The sequence below is a fragment of the Vidua chalybeata genome, chromosome 15 (assembly GCF_026979565.1).
Source record: "Vidua chalybeata isolate OUT-0048 chromosome 15, bVidCha1 merged haplotype, whole genome shotgun sequence".
Lineage (NCBI taxonomy): Eukaryota > Metazoa > Chordata > Aves > Passeriformes > Viduidae > Vidua > Vidua chalybeata.
This window is the reverse complement of record NC_071544.1, coordinates 6,963,094-6,983,811: the sequence shown is the minus strand read 5'-3', so window position 1 is coordinate 6,983,811 and position 20,718 is coordinate 6,963,094. Positions and strand designations below refer to the sequence as shown.

General features: G+C 40.7%; 1 protein-coding gene across 5 annotated transcripts in view; it reads right to left on the bottom strand.

The window, feature by feature from the left end:
* GABRB2 (gamma-aminobutyric acid type A receptor subunit beta2) overlaps window positions 1-3,031 on the bottom strand; it is a 139,970-nt gene extending 136,939 nt beyond the window's left edge. For 3 of the 5 annotated variants that reach the window (XM_053956773.1, XM_053956776.1, XM_053956777.1), the window contains exons 1-4: window positions 2,616-3,031; window positions 1,598-1,830; window positions 1,380-1,471; window positions 448-515 (exon numbers count right to left, since the gene is read on the bottom strand). In XM_053956773.1, coding sequence (XP_053812748.1) covers window positions 448-515; window positions 1,380-1,471; window positions 1,598-1,674 — 237 coding nt within the window. In that variant the 5' untranslated portion in view covers window positions 1,675-1,830; window positions 2,616-3,031. Of the gene's footprint in view, window positions 1-447; window positions 516-1,379; window positions 1,472-1,597; window positions 1,905-2,615 lie in introns of those variants that run through there. The other 2 variants (XM_053956774.1, XM_053956775.1) reach the window with 2 other exon arrangements.
* Between the last annotated feature and the right edge of the window lie 17,687 nt (window positions 3,032-20,718).

Here is a 20,718-nt window from a genome sequence, read left to right as displayed (position 1 = left end):
ATGGTTTTTTCCAGCAAGGCACACAAGAAGGGCAGCGGGAAGCGCTGACCGCGCTCAGCTCACGGCGCGGCGGCTGCGCGGGGCGCGGGTGCGGTGCGCGCGCGCGGCCGGCAGGGGGCGCCGTTGCTCGCGGGAAGGCGCTGAGGGCGGGCGCGCCCCCGGGGCTGCCGCAGGAGCGGCCCCGCGCGGCCCCGCTCCGCGCCGCCGCTCCCCGCCCGGGAGCCGCCGCTCCCCGCCCGGGATCCGCCGCCGGCACCGGGGGAAGGCCGCCCCCGACCCCCCGCCGACCCCCGACCAGCCGCTGTGCCCCGCCCCGGCGCCTCCCCGGGGCAGGAGGCCGCGCCGGGTCCCCGCACGCCCGCGGGCACCGCTCCGCCTTGGCAGGGGCGGGGGGAAGCGGCAGCCACCCCCTCAGAGAACAAGCAGCCCCAAACCCTAAGTACTCACCATATTGACTTCCGAGACCATATCTATACTGGCAATGTCTATGTTCATGCCAACAGCCACTGGGGGACCTGCAAACCAACAAGATGGTCCGCAATGTGATCTCGAAGAACTTAACTCGTTCTTTCCAGAGTTAGCAGGGCGAACACAGCGTGCATATGGAACAGCGCTTAAACACGAGCAGAAAGTCAGGAGGGAGGCAGAAAGTGCTCCCCACCTCTTCCCCCCCCCCCCCCCAAGCCCTCCCCAGCCGGGTCCCACCGCGCCCGCGGGACCGCTCGCTGCCCGGGCCGCGGCCGCGGCGGTGCTTTATGTAACAGCGCACACGTGCCGGCACCGGCGCGCCCGCTCCGCGCCCCTGCGCCGGCCTCCGCGGCCGCCACAGCCCCGCGGCACGCTCAGCACCGCGCCCCGGGGACGGCGGGCACCGAGCCCCGAGGGAGGGATGGGGGGGACAGGGCCACCCACAGAGAACGCGTCCGAAATAAACAAACTAGTTGGAAGTGGGAGCACGCAGGGGGTTAAATGACATTTTTGTATCACTTAACGGCACATCTTGTACTCGAAAATAGTAACTGTGATCACAGGCACATTAGGCTGCAAGGAGCAAATGATGGGTGAATTTAAGAGAGATTTGCATCTCGATAAAACCAGTCAAACAAGGGTTTAATTACAGGTTAGTAAAGTATCATCTCACACACGCACAGAATGAGGGACCGATTACGAATATCCAAGTAATTTAAGTGATCGCATTAAGAGCATCCTTTGCTAAGAAAATTGAGAAACAATGGTCTTAACTTCGGATCAGCTACAGGAAATGGCAACATGCACACCCCCCAAAGCAACAGCACCCACAAGACGTTTGAAACCGCCCCCATACACAACGCACCCAGCCCGGATATGCAACCTCTCTTATGCAAAAGCAGTCAAATTACCTCCAAAATCTGGCCTCAAGCGAATATCATAGCCCTTCAGCAGTCTATCCACGGTCTCTTTCACCAGTGACATATTGCTAGGGTCATTGACACTAAAGAAAAAAGAAAGAATAATACTGTATTATTTCTGATTTCTCAGCCCCCAGCTGTACATTTCTCTCAGCAGTAGCATGCCCTGCAATTCAAAGTAAAGGAAAAGAGATACCTTAATCACTTACCTCTGTGCACACACCGCAGCTATTATTAAAGGGAATGACCAAATCCCAAAGTAACCCTTTTTCCGGACTCTCAGCATCCCTTTAGCTTTTGATATGATTTAGGGTTTCAGTGAAGAGAAGAAGAGATCCAACTTATTCTGGCCAGTGCAGTAATTCTAATGTGAAGCGCATGCGCACGGCGTACCACAACATCAAAAGGAGCAGTGGTTGCTGCTGGAGATGGAGCAAATTTCCTTGGAAAAAAAAAAAATTAAAGGGGAAGAAGGAAATGCATTATTTAAAAAAGAAAAAAAAAGTAATCCACAGGAGGATCCAGTATATTTTTGTTGTCCTTTTTGTTATTATAGAATATAAATCACAGCAAGAAGAGAAGTTTTAGGAGTTGCAGGGTACAGCGGCTTTGCAACCTAGTTTAAGCGTTGGGGGGGCTGGACGGACTCGGATTAGGCACAGGGAGAATAGTTAAAAAGGAGAATGCACTGCGTACGTATGGGGGCAGGTGGGGGGAGAGAGGGGGCAGCTTAACTTTTTAGTCCCTGGAAAGAACCGCCTGAAGCGAGGAGAGGTGCGGGCAAAAGGAGCCGGCGCTGGCAACGGGGGCGGGCGGTGGGGGAGGAGGGAGATGAGCGCCTACAATATTTCTCACGGAGGAAAAAAAAAATGATGACGAATAGTTTCTTGTAAGAGGGGATTAGGCTGTTTCTTTCCTTACTGTGATGCCAGGCGCTATTCCCGGAGCAGAGGCGCTGGGAACTGAGGGGGTCGCCGGCTGCGACCGCCGGCTCCCGCTGGTCACTGGCTGGTGCCTGAGGGGCGGGCGCGGGGCCCCCGCGACCCCGCTGCCCCCCGGCGCATTTTCCCTATATCGACCGACGTTTAACCCGGGGATGCGAGTTCTTCAGGTAGAACGAAACCTGCCCACGGAGCTGGGGGAGGGGGACCAAGGGGACGACAAACACCACCCTGAAAGGCTTTCAGTGACCATCCAGACCCCATGTAGGTGCATAAGCCCACTTACCTTAGCGGGTAAAACACCCAGGGCTCTTCAAATGCAGCGTGTGATCCAATTAATGCCTCGGAAGAAACCGGAGACGAGCGGAAAGCTGATCTGGGGATGCTTTGAGTGACATTTAAATCCTGAGCAGAAAACGAGATAGAAAGGAGAAAGAGAGAAGGGAAAAAACAAACCCATGAAAAACAACAAACACCGGAGTTAAATTATTCCTCTCAAATCTGCTTTGTGCCCGTCGCTCCTTTTACACCACCTCCTCCTCCTCCTCACGCACATACCCGCTCGGCCCCGCGGATCTGTGCTGCTTCACCGAGCGGATCTGGGCGTGCACACGTCCTCGGTCGGCCCGGGCGGTGCGGGAAAGGGATTGGGAACACTTTGAGCGTCAATTAACAAAAGAAATATTTAACATTTAACTCGCTGCAGGAGAGTGGAGGAGCGGGAAAAAAAAAAAAAAAAAGAAAAAAAAAGGAAAAGAAAAAAAAAAAAAGGAGAAGGAAAAGGAAAGAAAAAAAAAAAAGAAAAAACGGCGGGTGGTGGGGGAGGGACAAGGCTGAAGGTGTTGCACAGAGATCGAGGCGGGCTGGAGAGCCGCTCGCTCCCCGGCACGGCGCGGTCCCCGGCGCGGGGCTGAGGCGCTCCGGAGCTCCTGCCCTGCCCTGCCCTGCCCTACCCCGCAGCCCCCGGACCGGCCACCGCCTCCTGCTCCCCGGGAGAGCCGCGATTCGCCTCGCACGGCCGGGCCGGGCCGGCCCCAGCCCACATCCAGGCGCACCCTGGCCCGGGAGCAGGAGAGTCAGGAGGGGTGCGGGCCCGGGGGGATGCTCGGAGAGAAGAGGCGGCGGCGGCTCCCCGGCAAGGGCGAGGGGAGGAAGGGCTGAGGTGGGGGCGGACGGCGAGGCGGTGGGATGAAAGCCTCACCTAGAGAAGCGGCGGGGTGGAGGGCGGGGAGCTGCCCCCGAGAGACGGCGGAGCTGCTAAAAAAAAAAAAAAAAATAAACAGCCAAACCGTGAAGCAGCCGGCAGCCCCGAAAAGCAGGCAGCCATTTAATACAGACCGACAGCTACCTTGGCCGGAGCGCTCGGGAGCGGGGAAGCCCCGCGCCGAGCTCCGCAGCATCCACCTGCCGCGGGAGCGGGGCCTCCCCCGCCGCCCGTCCTGCCAGAGCCAGCCTGGCGCTGCTCCCAGCGCGGGGAGCAAAGCGTGCCCCGCTCCCGCCCTGGCGGTGCCTCCAACCGCCGCGCTGTGCCTTTCGGCTCAAGTAAGTAGCTGCTCGGTTTTTCCTCCCAGAAACAAACTAGCCATCCTTTGTGGGGCTGGGGTCAATTCGTCAAGGCATTTTCACTACCTTTTCCCATTTGTAAGAGTTGGAATTGCACAGAGAGAGAAAACACACTTTTCCTGCTGAAACAGACAAGATTGTGTGGGTGATAAATTTCTCGTTTATGTATTCAATAGAAAAAAAACCCCAAACAACTAAGTTAAAGAACGTTTAAGCATTTTTAAAATCAGAACACCCACGGCCCCCACCCCATTTTTCAGCTTTTCGTTCCGTGGCTGATTTTACAGAGCCACTCTCCCTGTTCGCCAGCGGAGGTTTCTGTTCTCACACAGCCAGGCTGTTTCACTGCCAAACCTCTTGAAGTATAACCCTGAAAGGAAGATGGTGGATATGCTGTGCAGTGAATCATTTGACTTTAGATGTATAATAGGCACTTTTCCTTTTTTTTTTTTTTTTTTTTTTTTTTTTTTTTTTTTACTTTCTGCAATAATATGATAAGACCAGGAGGTCTCAAGATAAAACACGTTAATCCTGCACTGTGAAATTCACCTGCAAGTGCTAACTTGGGAGCACATCTGACACTCCTGAGCTCTTTCTGAGTCTCTGCTATTAATTGCCATCACACCACAGAAATGTATTTGCCACACCTGAATATAACCAGATGTCAATATGAACCTGATGCTGGAAGGCTGGTAATATTTGGTGCTGGAATGACAAGAATTTTTGATTTTCATATTAAGAATTCAAGCAATGCCAAAATGTATCTGATCTGGTGTATGCACTGATAGTCAGAGAACACTTGTTCCAGGCCCAGAGTACCCCAGTGCCGTGTGTAGTGAAACCTACTCTCAGTACGGCTATCCTAGCAAAAAGGAATTGAACATATCTCAAACAAATTCAATATATGTGGATATCATGGTGCATTATGTGTGGAAAATTAATATATATCCTTGGGTTTTGGACACTTAAAGGTTCCATTGAGCCATGTTTGGGTTGATCTGCATAACTCATTATTTTTGCTAGCTGTAAATATACCACTGTCTAAATGTGTCTATAGGAGTAATATTGTCTTAGCAACCCTGCAGGCTCTGTGTGCCCAGACAAGCCTATGGGGCAGGGGTTTCATCATTATATATTGACTGTGTGCAAAGTCATACAACACTTTTCCTTTTACAAATGTGTTCATGCTTTGCTTTACACTTTTGACAATACCACTTTTTCTCTGACTATGGGGTTGTGGTCTATCTCTGCCAGTTAAAATTTCTTATCACCTTCAAAATCTCCCATTTATTTTAAGCAACTTGTCAAATAAATGGTTTCCCTCTTTTTCTCACTTGTGTCTGTGTGTTTGATTGAAAAGTAGAGGAAATAACTGGTGTGAACACCAGTACTGGCAAAATGCAGAACTGTTCTTGTGGCATGTTTAAGGATTGCTAAGATTTTGGGTGTCTTACAATGGGCAAACAACCTGGTTCCCAGCTGGGTGCTTCTGGTTCTAAAAATATCTCAATTAGACTACAAGTACTGTAATCTCACAAGAGAAGCCAGCAAAGAGGATCCTATTTTAAATAGCAGTTGCAGAGTATTTTGATTCTTAGCTTTCAAGATGGAAAAAAAATACCCCTCAAAACTGAAATACTCTTAAATAACGGCACACAGTCCTTGATGAGCAGAGTGTGGTACTATGCAAGAAATGGGCAATAAAGTAGCATCATACTTATTCATCTTGTCAACCCTTGGCTACAGCATTATTTTCCTGTCACCACAAGTAATATCCCAGTCCATGTACTAAGAACTCTAAAAAGTTTTCAAATGGGTTGCTGTGAATGTGTTCGTTATGCAAAATAAACTTTCAGATGGAGTAAGAGTCTCACAATAGGTTCTCAAGAGATCCAGTCACTCAAGTCAGTCAAGACAGAAGAGATGCTGATTGATGGTAGCCCAAGAACAGTAGCCCTGTATCACAAATGGTGTGACTAACAAGTGCAAAATCCCACTTAAGAAAAAAAAATTCTTTTCACTGCACCTCAACAGGCTCTTGTGTTCTGTCAAAGTGATGTTTCCTGAATTTTTTAGCATTTGGATAAGATGCAGCAGTATCAGAAATATGCAGGTGAAAGTTGTTTCCGAGTATCAGATAACATTTAATTCTCTAATTAACAGAAGAAGGTTAATAAGAAACTATTTTGATGCATGATTTCAATTTCCAAATCCTGTAAAGCTATGAATTCATGTGAAAGACAACACAATATAGTCAACTGTAGTAGAAATTTCCTGAACGAGGTTTCAATATACTTTATCTTGGTCTCTTTACTTTCACTGTAGGTCTTCAGATCCAGTGTGTCACCATACACCATCCCATTAGCAATCAGCATGTCAGCATGAAGATGCCTATTGCATCACATACATAGAAAAAATATTAATGCAAGTGTCTTGATTCTGCTTTTCATGGGCAATAGAATTCACTTTTTCATAGCCACAATTTTCTGGGATTCACATCAGCTTCGACTACTGTGTATCTAAAAGAATCCAAACCATTAGATTTGTTGACAAAAGCAATTTTGTAAGACTTTCCAGTTATACTGCTCTTGGCCCTTAAAAAATATTAATTTCTCAGTATTGTACAGAAAATTAGTCCAATAAGTTGCTCAGGAAACAAGTAACACTTGATACAAGCATGACTGTCACTTAACTGTAAAGAGCAAATGGGAGGGGCAAATAATAATCTCATCTCAGTTTGCATAATTCTGTGGGACTTTAGATGTTGGAGCTCATATTTTTTCATTCTGTAACTCACTACACGCACCTCCACAGGGTTAAAGACACTGCAGGTAAGACCTCACCCCAGTTCTTGAGCCAGGCAGTATTTTATGAGTCAAGGACCTGCTATATCTTTAAACAAAAATCTTTAGTGTAGTTTGAGATCAGCAGAACTTAAGTGTATATTGAAGAAAGTCTTTTAATATTAAATTGAATTACAGGTTTAAAAAAAAAAGGCAAGTAAAGGGTTGTGCAAAACATCCCCAAGTGCTTTGATTGCAGACAGTTGGAAGCAACTCAGTGGGGACTGTAACAAAACACAAAGTGTCAGGCACTGAGAATTACAATGGATTGAGAACTGAAGTCCTATTATCAAATCATGAAATCACCAAAAAGCTGCCCTATTTCCTTCAAGGTGGTGGAATAAATTAGTGTAACAGCTATATAAAGAGAAATTTTTTAATTCCTTCATTTTAGCTACATTGGCACTTAGCTAAGAAATATCTGCAGCATCCATATCCTTTGATAGGAAGGCAGGGCAAGGCAGAACGAGTGATTGCATAGGGTAAGGATAGTAAAACGCTTAAAAGACAGAAAAAACGTGCACCAAGATTATGTCACTCTGTGTTTAAATCTCCTTCGTGATGTTTGTGTAAGATTCAGCCTGAAAGCAGATTGCAGAAACCTGTTATGTTTCATGGAATCAATACTTGCTTTACCTGGGGTCTGCCTCTGTTTCCAGATATTAAAAGGTAGACATTTCACTGAGAGAGGTTCCTGTTCAGCAGCAATCCAGTTTTGCTGAGTTGAGAGTGTTTTTAAAGAGCTGCATTATCCTCTACAGAAGGAGTATTGTTGCCTAAAGGGTATAGCATGGAGACAGGCTGGGAGCCAGTGAAGATGGCAAGGCACCTACCTGTGCTGGAACTCAGGTCTAGAGGACTTTATGATAATCCTGGGAAAATTCAGAATGCCAGGACAGGGAAAAAAAATAAAAAACAAAACACTCAAACCAATCACAAAACTTACTGTGGAATAATCCGTTTCGAGAAGCTATACACAGCAAAAACCTCTAGGAATACTGTCGGTTTAGGAATACTGCAAATTTACCACTTTGCATTCAAGGATCTCTCTTTAAAATATTTCAGTGTTACTGCAGAGAGTTGTCTTTCATTCTCTCCACCCATCCCATTTTGTGGTCAGACTTGGTAGTTTACAAACAGCTGTGATCTGGAAGATGTCATTGAGACAAGTTTGTACAATATTACCATGCCAGGTTCACAGGTGAGGGAGAGGAAGCACAACAGTGCCTCAGCACCCAAGACAACCCCTACTGAAATTAATGGCAAAATCCACATTCAAGTCAAGAGCAACAACATCAAGGCCCATCATAAAAAGCACTAAGTGTTTAAAAACTGTAAGACACCCAACAGACATGATTATTCAATCTTTTACCAACCTAGTCTCTACCACATTTACAGGGAAATTAAAAATACTTTTTAATTTTTATCTAATGAAGTACTAGATGGAAACGAAAACATCCTCAGGTTATACTTTTTGAGGCTACAGCTTTCAAACTAGAGGACGTCTTAGATCCTCTAAGGTCCTTAGTCTTTCAAACTAGATGTCTTATTAGAGATGTCGAAGGCACAGGTATGCTCAGTCCTCCAGCAGTGATGGGGGCTCACAGAGGGTGTGAAGCCTTGATGAATTTGTTTTGTGTGACCTCCCTTCGAATGCCTAGGGACATTTTGTATTGATTCCACACAAGCCAACCATAAGGTCACTTCAACAACTCCTATTGATTGCTTTGCCAGACATGGGCAGTTCAGGGAAATCTTAAACAGGGTGACAAAACTGTCTTCAGAGCCACTCGGAAGAGCTGTGAATGAACCAGTCAGAGCAAGAATCTGTCACTGGAAGCAGCTCTGGGTAGTCATACTAATCAAGGTATTAACTTTGTAAATTTATTCTCGTATGTGGCAAAAGCAGCTGAGTAATACCCATACTTGATGTTGTTACACAGCAAATTCAAAGCGCTGTTTTGCGTTTTATCTCTCACCATGGCAACTTTGGACATTTCTTGCCAGTGTAAATCAGGAGCAACTCTACAGGTTTTACATCATTACAAAAAAAACCCCAAATCCACACACCCATACCCACCAAAAAACAATCTAAAAATAGAGTTAAGGGAAACACCTTCTCTGCAGAGTAAAATAATTATGCCTCTTTATTTATATATTTACCCTAATTTTGGTGACACACCTCTGTTTAGCTCACTATGAACAACTAAGTATGCTTTATGCAAATTTCACAACAAATCTCGATAATCCTAACTCTATACATGAATTACTTGCACACCCATTTCGCCTCAGTATTCAAGCTCAAAAAGAGCTCGACTTTTCTTTCAAATACCTTTTAATTTCTCCAGTTATACTTTATAAATACAGATAATTTGCATCACTATAAGGCATCAAGAATCACTTGAACATGTTAAGAACTTATGCGTTAAACACTTTCTTCTCTAGTTTCCTAGATTTTAAGTCCAGTTTAAATTTTTTCTGGTTTGAGCTTGGCCATCTTCCCAGTATTACTCCCTATTTTAAGGTTTTACATTAAGTCAGAGATTCAGTTGACACTGTCACAACTTTCTGTTGGGGCTATGGGTAAGAGTTCTCTTTTCAGGGTAAGGGTGATGGATGTTGCTGTCATTCAGTTGCAATTTTTTTGTTTTTTTTCTGAATCCATTAGTTTTCTAGTGGTGCTGTGAGTCCACAGCTCCACAGGGGAACAGGCTATAGGAGATTTGGCCATTACTGCTACAAATAATTCTTCAAGAATTGCCCTTGTTTTTCTTAAGGTCATTAAAATATAAAAGTTTATTATGATTCTAATTTATTCTCCCTCTGCAATCAAAATTATTCTTTCACCATTCCTTCACTTCAAACTTGGTTTTGAGGAAAAAAATAAACAACTACCTTCCATTTCCTTCTCCCTCAAACATTCTCATAATAAATTTATTTGCAAGAACAATTGTTGCAACAACAGTTGCTTGTAATGCAAGCACTGCAGTGTCATGGGTTAGAATATCCTCACTAGTAACCCTTTCTTCCAATAAAAGGATTTTCAAATTCTCATGCCTAAAGCCTATATCAGAACAGTATAATAAATCCTTTTGAAATATATGCATTAGTACAAGAAGTATGCAAGTAACAACATCTGAAAACATCAGAAGATTTTGGTATGCTTCAAAAGGCTTAGGACAAAGTTTGTTCTTCGAAAACATGACAAGATAAATATTTTCAGCCAATAACAAGAGACACAAATACATAAACAGGTTTCTGAAGAAAATCAGTGTCCATGTAAACATATGGGAATACATAGTGTGTGCATATTGTATATACAAAGTTAGACATTCTGAAAAGAAAATTCTGAAAAGAAAAATACAAGTTACAAGTTAAAGGTTGTTTATTAATGTTACCTGCAGCACTTTGCATTGCCCTGATGGCAGTGACTCTGCCTATATGTACACAATCCAGCAGGGCAATATTTTGGAGGTCACACCAAGTTCTATTGTCTGAAGATGGTTCAGTGTCAATGTGACACGAGAAGTGCAACTGTCTGTCCTCCCCACCCCAATAATGCTGCCCTTTTTTCCTTCACTAGATGGGCACTGGACTGGTCCATGAAATTTCTGTTTCTGTGCTCTTGAGAGATAACTCTTAGAATAAGATGGTCTTCCTTGGGCCATTTTAGAATGATTTCTAAGTAAACAATATTGTATATGTCAGTCTTCTGTCAGAATCTAGAAATGTCCATACTCTACTACAACATGATCCAAGCTGGAGAATATTTGTACAGTTGAGAGTATTTGCTGGTTTTCACAGAGATTAGAACAGCCTCTAACAAAGTTTGTTAGGACAACTATCATACCAAATATATCACAGTATAAATTGGAAAGACAATTTTGAAAGTAACAAACAATTGCATCTTGGAAGAGCTAGGTCTGAAGCATAAAAGAGAAAAGGCTATTCTTGACTTTGCCTTAAGTAACTTTCTGAAATAATTCCTGTAAGTATGATTGACCTGCTAGAGAAAAAAACTTAATGTAATTAAATTTGACATGTTTTGTGAGACCAAACTAAGCAGTACTTTGCAACACTGGAATTGAGGAGCCAAATTATTTTTAAATGAGTAGGCTATAGCATTTCAAAAGACAATGAAGTAAAAAGAATAGAGAACTAAAGTCCATAGGAAGCAGCCTGGACACCATGCTGTTAGAAAGTCAGGGGAAAGCTCTGAAAACTGGTATAATCAACAAAAATGCAATGAACAGAGTAGGTTTAAATATAAAGTTGGCCTTGAAGCCACTTTTTATCAATGAAACTCAGATTATGGCAGCAAGTAAGATTCCTAACAATGGCTGCCTAGGAGGCTATAATTTCAATATGGTTGCCAAAAATAAGAACTAAATGCAGTAAAAGCTTTGGAAGCTTAGCAGAATGCATGTGGGGTGTCAGTACCCCCAGAGATCTTTTAGTGAGACAGTCATTTTACTTTGCTCTTTAGATATAAAGTGAATATGAGAAACCCATATACAGCACTGAAGTAGAAAGCAGCTTTTGAGGCATTCCCAAAGATACAGATATCAAAAAGTCTGCAAGTAGTGGGTATAATAAGAAGACTGAAGCAGTGCATTGCCTCTGCATTTTGTACCTTTCAAAACACACATCTCCACTACTGTATCCTTGGAGGGCTTCTTGTGGAATTATATTTAGCCTGGGTATCAGGAGCTCAGCTCTAGCAGCATGAAGCTCAGCATGCACTAATTAGTCAGGTTCCTCAGAAAGCACTTGCAGGCCACGCTCAGCCCTGCGATGCTGCAGACACTGCTGGCATTTGAAACACACACCAGCCCAAACAGCTCATTTGGTCTTCGTGTAACTGCACTAGAGAAAACCCTGCAGAAAGATGCTTTTTGCCCTTGTGTGAAGGTGTCAATGTGCTTGAAAACAAGACACCAGGCAACTGGCCGTGAACATATACATTCATTCCATGTTGTCATATCTTAATTATGTCTTCTCTATTTATATATAGAGAGAGAACATACACCTATATCATGTCTTCTGGCTTTTTCTTTGCTTTACTTCAGTTGGAAGTTGTATGTTATGCACAAAACAACTGCATAATGATTAACAAAAGCATGTTATTTAATTCTCTTGGGGAGACCAGCAATTACTGTATACTGACTGTTCAAGGGTGTTATTTTTGTAAACAAGAAAGAAACTAAATGAGCATAGAATTCATCATTAGGAAATCATCTCTTATTCAATTAATACACATTCAAGAGAGCCCCATATGCATGTGCTCTAGTCAGTGAAGTACCTCAGGAAAATAGGAAGAGATCTCCCAGGGTGCAGCACACCCTGCTTTCTCTACCATATGCCTTCTAAATATGTTCCTCTGTGTCACTACACTCACAAGGCAACTTGCTGATTCTTGGCAGATTGATCCTGATACATTAAAAACATACAATTCCTAAAGAATAGGTTTTTCCCTTATCAAAACAAACCAGCAAGCAAGCAAACCTGCCACATCACCAAACCAACCACTCAAAGAGAAAACACCCTTATGAAAGCGATCAGTGAATTCTGGAAAAAGGTAAATACTTCCAAAATCTGGAATAATCTACTCTTTCCAAATTATGGTTTCGACAAGGTCCTGAAAAACAGAGCTTGAAAACCTTGGTGCATGAAACATATCAGGTGTATTTATCTGGTTGAGATCATGCAGAGATAATATTTATAATAACATTATATGTATAAGATTACGATTGTATTTATAATAACAAGAGTTATTATAAATATAAAGAAAGCATGACAGATACAGGGAAACCATCAACTGTTTTGAGATTAGCCTAAATGTGAATATAAAAAAAATTAGTAAATTTTCAAGAAGAAAATTCTAGAGGAAGGCTAAGGAGTTCAAATAAGCTGCTGGTAAAACACAGATTTTAAATAATATACTAAAATTTACATTTATGGTCTTAATTGTCAGTGCTGTTCCATAAAGTAGTACAACAAATTGAGTAGGAAACTTTGTTCTTAAAAAGAGACTTTTAAAAGCCCTCCAAATAGTCATAGAATAAGGAACCACTAATTAAGAGGAGATGGGAATATAAAGGATAATGGAAGAAGAATTGAGTCATATAAAATTCAAGATATATTAATACATTTTAAGGTGTATGTGTGTGTGTGTGTGTGTTATAAAAAAGAATAAAGATGAAAAAGGAGGAATTAAGGCTGGATGAAAGTAAAAGTAGTAATAAAATAGCATCTACAGGTGGTAACTGAGATTAGAAATTCAAGAGTTGAAATATTAGTAATCACTTTTAGAAACTCTTTGAGAATTGAAGAGGTAGCAGTTGATTAGAAACCAGTGATTTGTTTCAGTACTTTGAACAGCTTTCTTAAAATTACTTAAAATAGCTGCACATCTGCAAGTTCTACATATCTTCATGGTGGGTTTTAAAAACACAAATTTCAACTTGTCTGTTGTCTGTTTGCTTCCTAAACTTAAAATGAGTAGGAATGCTTTTCCCAGTAACTCAGGAACCTGAATTTTCCTGAGAACTGGCTGGATTTGGGGATACTAAAATGTTCTAGTGCTTAGCATCCCTTTGCCCAGCCATGAATCCCAGAATATTTTGTCCTGTTTTATCTGAACTTTTGCAGTCACTGACATCCTAATTACAAACTGTGCTGGAAAGTAGTTTTAAAACCAGTTCTATGAACTAGCATCCAAGGGGTCCAATGGGCAGAAATAATAATTAAAGTGTGCATAAATTTTCAATGTTATTCAAGAAACAGGCTGGGAAATAGATACAGTCATAAGACCACACATTATGTGATATATATTTTTTTTACAATATCAAACAAGTCATTCTTAATAAAGAACCTTTTAACAAATGGCTGTTTCAAAATATGAGCAGAAAAAAGTCCATCTGCAAATAAGATAAATCAGGGATGTAGTGAGTATTCACTGGGGAGATATTATTTATTTCCACTGTGCTCCAGAGAATCCATCAAAATCTATCATATACAATGTAGAAAAAGATGGGATCTATGTTAAGAAGATTTTAGTGTTTAGAAGGCTCAATATAAATCTTTTTGCAAAATAAAGCAAAAGCTAAACAATGTATATTATGGTAAAGGGAGTCTAAGGAGGATTTTGGTTACAACTTGACAGTGACTCCTGCCATAATATCATGACTCTTAGAAATGAATCATGTCCATTTTGAGAAATTCAACCATGTTATAAAATCTCAGTGAAACAGAGCTGTCTTATTTTATATTCATAACAAATCACATAATGTGAAACACATTTTATTTATCTAGACTTAAATTCTAAACAAACAAGGTCTCTAAAATAACACATAATAACAAACTATTCAGTGACCACTGATAGCATCAGCAATATAGGGCATTGCTGAAGAATTACTTTTTTTTTCCATGTTTGAAGAGTAGCTTTCTGTTCCTCAGAAAATACACAATTGGACATTTGAATCTGAGGTTTCTATTGTACGTCTATAAATAAATCTGCTGAATGGCTTTCACTAAGTTTCCACCTATAATCATTGTGTTTTACCTTGCTGTCCTTGGCACCAGTGAGTCCCTGGCCTTAAGACTGGTCTGTTCTTCATACTCAAAGTTTCCAAAGTAGCAAAAATTCTTATTCAAGCATTTTAAGAAAGTTGCCACCTTCAACAACAGGAAATAATGTAAAAAAATTCTCATTTCAAAGAATTCTCAATTCAAAGAAATTGGTATTTAAAGTAATTTTTTAGATTAAAAAATTGCAAGCTGTTTGCACACTTATAATTGCATTCCAGTTATTCCATGATAACAACTAACTGTTAGTATCTAACTTTTCTTCCTCAAATTATTGTTCAGTTTTATCTATGCAGATATTTCTCTGGTTATTCACATTTAAAGATCTTTTTGAGACCATTTTGAAAATGCAGCCGCTAATGAGGGGGATGATTAAGAGGCCTAGTAGTTTGCTATTAGCATATGGAAAAGTGAAACAGTTTCCATCTGCATACCTATTTTTATCTCTCTGTTTCTTCTCCTGCCCTTAAAGTAGAACTATTGCATTAGCTAATCTGCCTTGTTAAGGCATTGGAAGAGCAATCCAAAGTGAGAAGCATCCTATGACTGCCGATGGAACTGCCCAGAGAAGCAGTGCCTCATCTGCACATTATCATCTTTGTGCTACCACAGAATGAGCAGTACAGTTAAACTGGGGCAGGTTTGGTCAAATTATTTCATTGTATTTTAACATTTCTCATAAATAAAGATGTGTACAAAGATGTCACATATTAACTTAAAGTGTTATGTGTTGTATGCTAAGGATTTCCTCCAAGTTCATAGTTTAACTTTTGGATTAGAGCATATCACAAATATAAAAGGTATTTGAATATTGCTTGTGAATATTCAGTGCAGTATATCAGGCCTAATCTTCAGCCTCCAAGGTTAAATCTGCTAACAGTTTCTCATTAAGCACCAGACAACAAAGAAAACAAATCCATCTTTAATTAGACTTTCACACTTTTTTTTTTTTTCTTAGTAACAAAGACTAACCAGAATTAACAGATTGAAGACTAGTGACAATGTAAAATTTCAAATAAGTCTAATGCTGGATTCAACTTAGAGAAGACATTAATTATTCTTCAACACTGAAAAATGACAATCATTTCCAAAACAACATGCATACTAAAACCCCCAAACTTCATCACATTCTGAAGTACTGGCTTTGAACTTCTTGTGTTTAGGTTGATCCCAGCAAAAGGTTGCTTTCTCTCCCTAATACATGGTCTCTTTATTAAAAGGGCACAAAGGGACCAAACTCTGACACATCATCTACAGATGGCATCTTTCACTGAATATGCATCAGTGGACTGAAAAAAATTCTGAATTCCCTGTTTACTGCTTTACCATGCCTGAGTCAGGCAAAGACATCCTCAAACCACATCTCAGCACCCACCACTGGACCAGCTGCAGTGAGAAGAGCTATAAGAACTTAGAGAATTTTGAATTGTGTAGCTTTCCTACATCCTACAAGAAAATGCCTGCTCATTACCTTAAGCTAGGCATTTCATATTAAAATATCTAATGATGTTACTTTATCACAAGTGGTTTTATGACTTTTAATCCACTGTAGATTATTGTTAGTCTGAGCATACTTTTGGAAAGCAATGCAGGGCAGGCAAGTATCCTTTTTCCATTCTGTAAGCAAGTTTCTACATTTGTTTTAATAGACTGTAATCATATATTCAGAAAGTACTTATACAATTTGAATCAAATATTTTTTAACATCAAGCTAGAAGTCAAGCATGTGTGTTTTCATGGAAATAAAAGAAATCTCACAAAACAACAAAAAGCTAAAATTAAACCCCCCACACAACAGCCAGATCAATGTCACTTGCCGGGGACCCTGGAAAATAGTAACAAGACCAAAGATGAAAGACAAAGCTACGGACAGAGCTAGAATTTTCTTATATTGCTAATAGAATACTCTGTCCAGAACAGCAAGTATAACACAGACACAATAAACTGAATGCAGGCTTCAGTGTGGCATGCAGAAAGGTACTGAATAAGTAGGAAGCAGCTTCTGAACTATTTCAGTACCTAAAATATAATCTAGTTAGTGTAACACAGGAAATAACTTGCCTAATTTCAGGTAAAAGGGAGATAAAACCATGTTTCATAGCAGCATCTTCATAGACAAGGAAAAGCATTTCCCTTTGGATTTACTGCTTTCCTCTTGAAAGAAAATATTGTTTCATGAAGCCAATCACCATGTGTTTGCATTCTAACAATGTCTATCATCAAATATGGGCTACAAGGAGCAGCCCTAACCTTTCTTACATAAATCCAGTCAGGAAAAGATTTCGTTTCACAGAAACTACAGGCCTGTACACAGCCTAAACACAATCAAACATTGATAGACAATCACTGACTTGAGGGCAGTTTTTTTTTTTTTTTGCTTTGGAGCTTTTTGTTTTATTGGGTTTTATATCCACCAGCAGCTGTAACAGCTGCTCTGTCTCTTCCAGTTCATCACAGTGATGTTTCCTAGGATGCAGATATGAACTGATGTAAGTATGATCAGGCTGAGAATTTTACAGCTCTCTTAATGGAGAGATGATGACTGAAGTCAGGCACAACCTGCCAGGTACCACTATTGCTAAGTTAGCTCAATTTTGCTAACTGAGGTGTTACAGGAGACAATTTCCAGTGTAACTGCATATTCAGAACGCCATCTATTAAGTGCTGTTGTATCCTCATTGTTTCACACAGAGCTACAGGGCCTTGTTGCTACAAGCAGCACCTAATACCCTGTGGAATCACTTGGTAGGCAAGGAGGCTTTTTCAGAGTTGCCTGACACTGCAGCTCTTTATCTGGGGCATGTGTTTCAGTACCTCCCAGATTTTTAACACTTGACATGCCCAAGTAAATCTTTGAGGTGTGGATAAGGTATAGACAAAGGGAAAATAATTAAACTATATGTAAACATGCAAGTTAAAAGAACTTCCTTATATCCAAATCTCATTAATTTCAAAATTAGTTGAGGACCCCAAATCTTTACAAAGTGAGTTGGCATAGAATGCACATAGGGCAGTTCAATTCAGGTATGCCCAGTCCTGTGCACAATAGGACACAGCTGGGGGCATGACAGAACCTTAGAAACAGAACAACAGCAACAAAATGATAAGGAGAAAAGCTGAAGCAAGAGAGCAAGAAGCAGCAGAGAAGGCAAATCTAAAGGCTGTCCAGGGGGCCAGAATGCAATGGAAAAGGCAGAGATACACTGGGCAGAAAACCAGGCAGCAGCAGTTGCTGCCTTAATGCAGTGCTGAGTTTTCCTGGCAGGTGACACCTGATGGTGCTTCTCTATGTCAGAAACTGATTTTAAACACTTAATTATCCATTGGAGAAAGCACTAAGCAGCATTACAGGTCCTTGAGATTCCATTAAAGAATTCTGCACAAGCATCAGGACTTCATAGAATTAGAGATGTAGAAGAAAGGTTATAAAGGAATTACTGCAAACCAAGTAAAGGTAAATATTTGTTCAATTTAAGAAAGAGTAAATCTTAATGGGGAGGAGAAAATAAAAACAATGTTTTATAGCTCTTACAATGAAGGAAACAGTTGGATGGCTGGTATGAAGCTAATTATATGAATTTGTATAACATTGAATAAAGATTCCATAAGAAAGAAAGACTGAATTAAGCAACCTGAACCTTTATACACATGAGAGGCAAACTTTCTGTATAGAGGACTAAAACGTCATCAATAAAGCATTACATAATACCAGTAACTGAGATGCTAAATGTCTTAGGTTACAAGGAAAGGTGTAACCAAAAGTAGGTATTCTATTCCCATCCACATAAGATGTTAACCTAAGTGGGACAGTGTTCCTTATCTCCTCCATGACTCATCCCTGATAACTCTCTCTGGGGTCTAGCTGCACTAATGGGCCATCAAGTCTCACTCTATTGCTCACAGAGTTACATCATCCCATTGTGAGATGTCCCCCCAGAAGGACAAATCAAGCATTCCTACCTGGATACAATCTGAGCTGTGGAACACCATGACAGCACTACCACTGGATTCCCAGAGGACGAGAGCTCGATAACCACCACTGGACCTCCAGAGGAGAACCAGACTTTACCACAGGATCACACCTTCAACAGAGCCACATTCATCATTCCAACAGGACTGCGGCCACCATTTAATTGGGCTATCACCACCACCTGACCAACAGGGTGCCAGTTCTTGTCTTAGGTTGCAATGTAAGATATAACCAAAAGTATGAATTCTATCACCATCTTCATAAGCTGATATGAAAGATGAATTGGAAATTCTCCTGGATGAGAAACAAACACATACATAATTGGTATAATTGCTGCTGGTGGTCACCAGAATTAAAATCCCTTTAAATTTAAATTTTAAATCCATTTAAATTAGAATGCAGATGGAAATTCATCACTTGTTTCAGAGGGTAAAGAACCTCAACATTTTAGTTATAAATGCATATTTCATGCTCTAAGAAGGCCAGGAAGGTTCATCCCTGAAAAGGCCTACAGAACAGTTCTTGAACACCAATCCAGAATGCATGGGCTCAGCAACATGTCAGGAGAATTTCCTCATGGCAGATTGTCCAACAATCTTACTCAGCAGTCAGAGCATGTTATTATATTTTCAAACACTGCAACTGAACCTATTCTTGACTTTGCTGCTCTTTTAGTTACTAATTATCCTGATAAATTTCTTTCAACATGAACAAAGTAGCATTCCCCATCTTTAGTGCTTACGAAGGGTCTCTTTCCCTCCAAATAGGAAATCCAGTGGTTGGCAAACAAACCATAGGAAAACGACAATTGAAATTAAAAGTTCCAAGTTTATGACAGTGTGAGAAAGAGACAACTTCATTTCAGTGATCAGGTGATGGTGGAAATTAGATTAATAACAAAAGTGAAGGAGATAGTAAGTAATAGAAATTAAAAGTTATGTGGCACGGGCAAAATAGAGATACTGTCCTATTAGTCCAGCAAATCTTAAGATATTTAAGCATATTCTTAATTTTCAAGTTTGATTTTAGGATTAGTGGTACAAAGAACTTTTAATGAGCTCTATTCTTCATGTTTCAATAGGAAATATAATAATCTCAATCCACTCTGTCTCAGTTTGATTTTAGGATCCTCTCCCAGAAAGTCAGACAGCTAAGATTAAGTAAATTCTGTCATTTTTAATTAATAAGAAATTTTGGAGGGTTTTTTTTATAAAAGAGAAAAAAATAGCCAGAGTATAAATACAGTAACAAACTACATAATTCATAGTATAATAATTACAGATACAATTTTTAAAAGTACAACCAGTAATGCTTTATATGAAAAAATACAAACTACAACAATAAAGCACAAACAAAAAAAACCCCAAAGAGCACTAAAGGAGAGGAATCAGAGGCAATCTCCTGTCTGCTAGCATTAACTTTCTAATAAATCATGGAAAGCTGGAGTAACTCCAGAAGATTAGAAGAGAGGCAATGTTGTGTCCATACTAAAAATGCCAAAAGGGATGAATCAGGTAACCACAGGCCAGATGCCCAACTTCTGTTCTTGGCAACATAAAGGAAAGCTGCTGCAACTGTTTGACAAATTATAGAAAAATATTTTATTTCAAGCTAAATTATTTTAGAGGCAATTGGTCTGGACTAAAAGCTTGATTTTATTTTTTCAAAAGATTACAAACTTTGTTGATGAAGGTAATCATGTGCATGTAATAAACTTAATTTTTGCGAGGCATCAAAAACAAGAAGTATTCAATACTGTACTCCATCCATGCAGAAAAAGGTATCTGATTGCTCTGGAGGGTTAGCCCTTAAATTCCTGGGACTTTCTGCTTTAAAAGACTGAGTGATAGTAGCTGCATCTGAGCAGAGATTGGAGAATACCTGTGTTCTGTGATTAGAGAAGCCCTGCAGATACCTGTGTCTGGCTGCCTATGCTTAAAGTCTGACTGCTCAGCTGGTGAGGAAAGTTGTGAGAAATATGACAGAATTTATTTCAGATTCATTTTTTCATACAATAAATAATATCTTAAAAAATTGCACAGAAAATTATTTGATCAGAATACTTCTGATTCAGAGATCTGTTTTGAGTATTTTTGACCACCTTGAAACAAGAAATATGAGAAGACTTCTGTGGCCACAATGGAAACTCCAAAAGGGGAATTCTGCACCCTGCCTCAATATATGCATTTGAATAAACGTTTACTTATTTTGTCCTGTCCTGTCCAGGGCAAAATCGAGCAAATGACTTACAGGGTAGACAAATCAAGTGTCTGTCCAGCTGCTGGTCTTGAAACAGGCTGGGAGTTGGTTTGCTTGTGGTCTTTCAGTATTCACTTACAAAGAGAGAGGCATCAAGTACCAACAAATTCCTTAATAGGGCAATGAGTAATGGAAACCAATGGCTAAAAGCTACAGTCAGATAAACA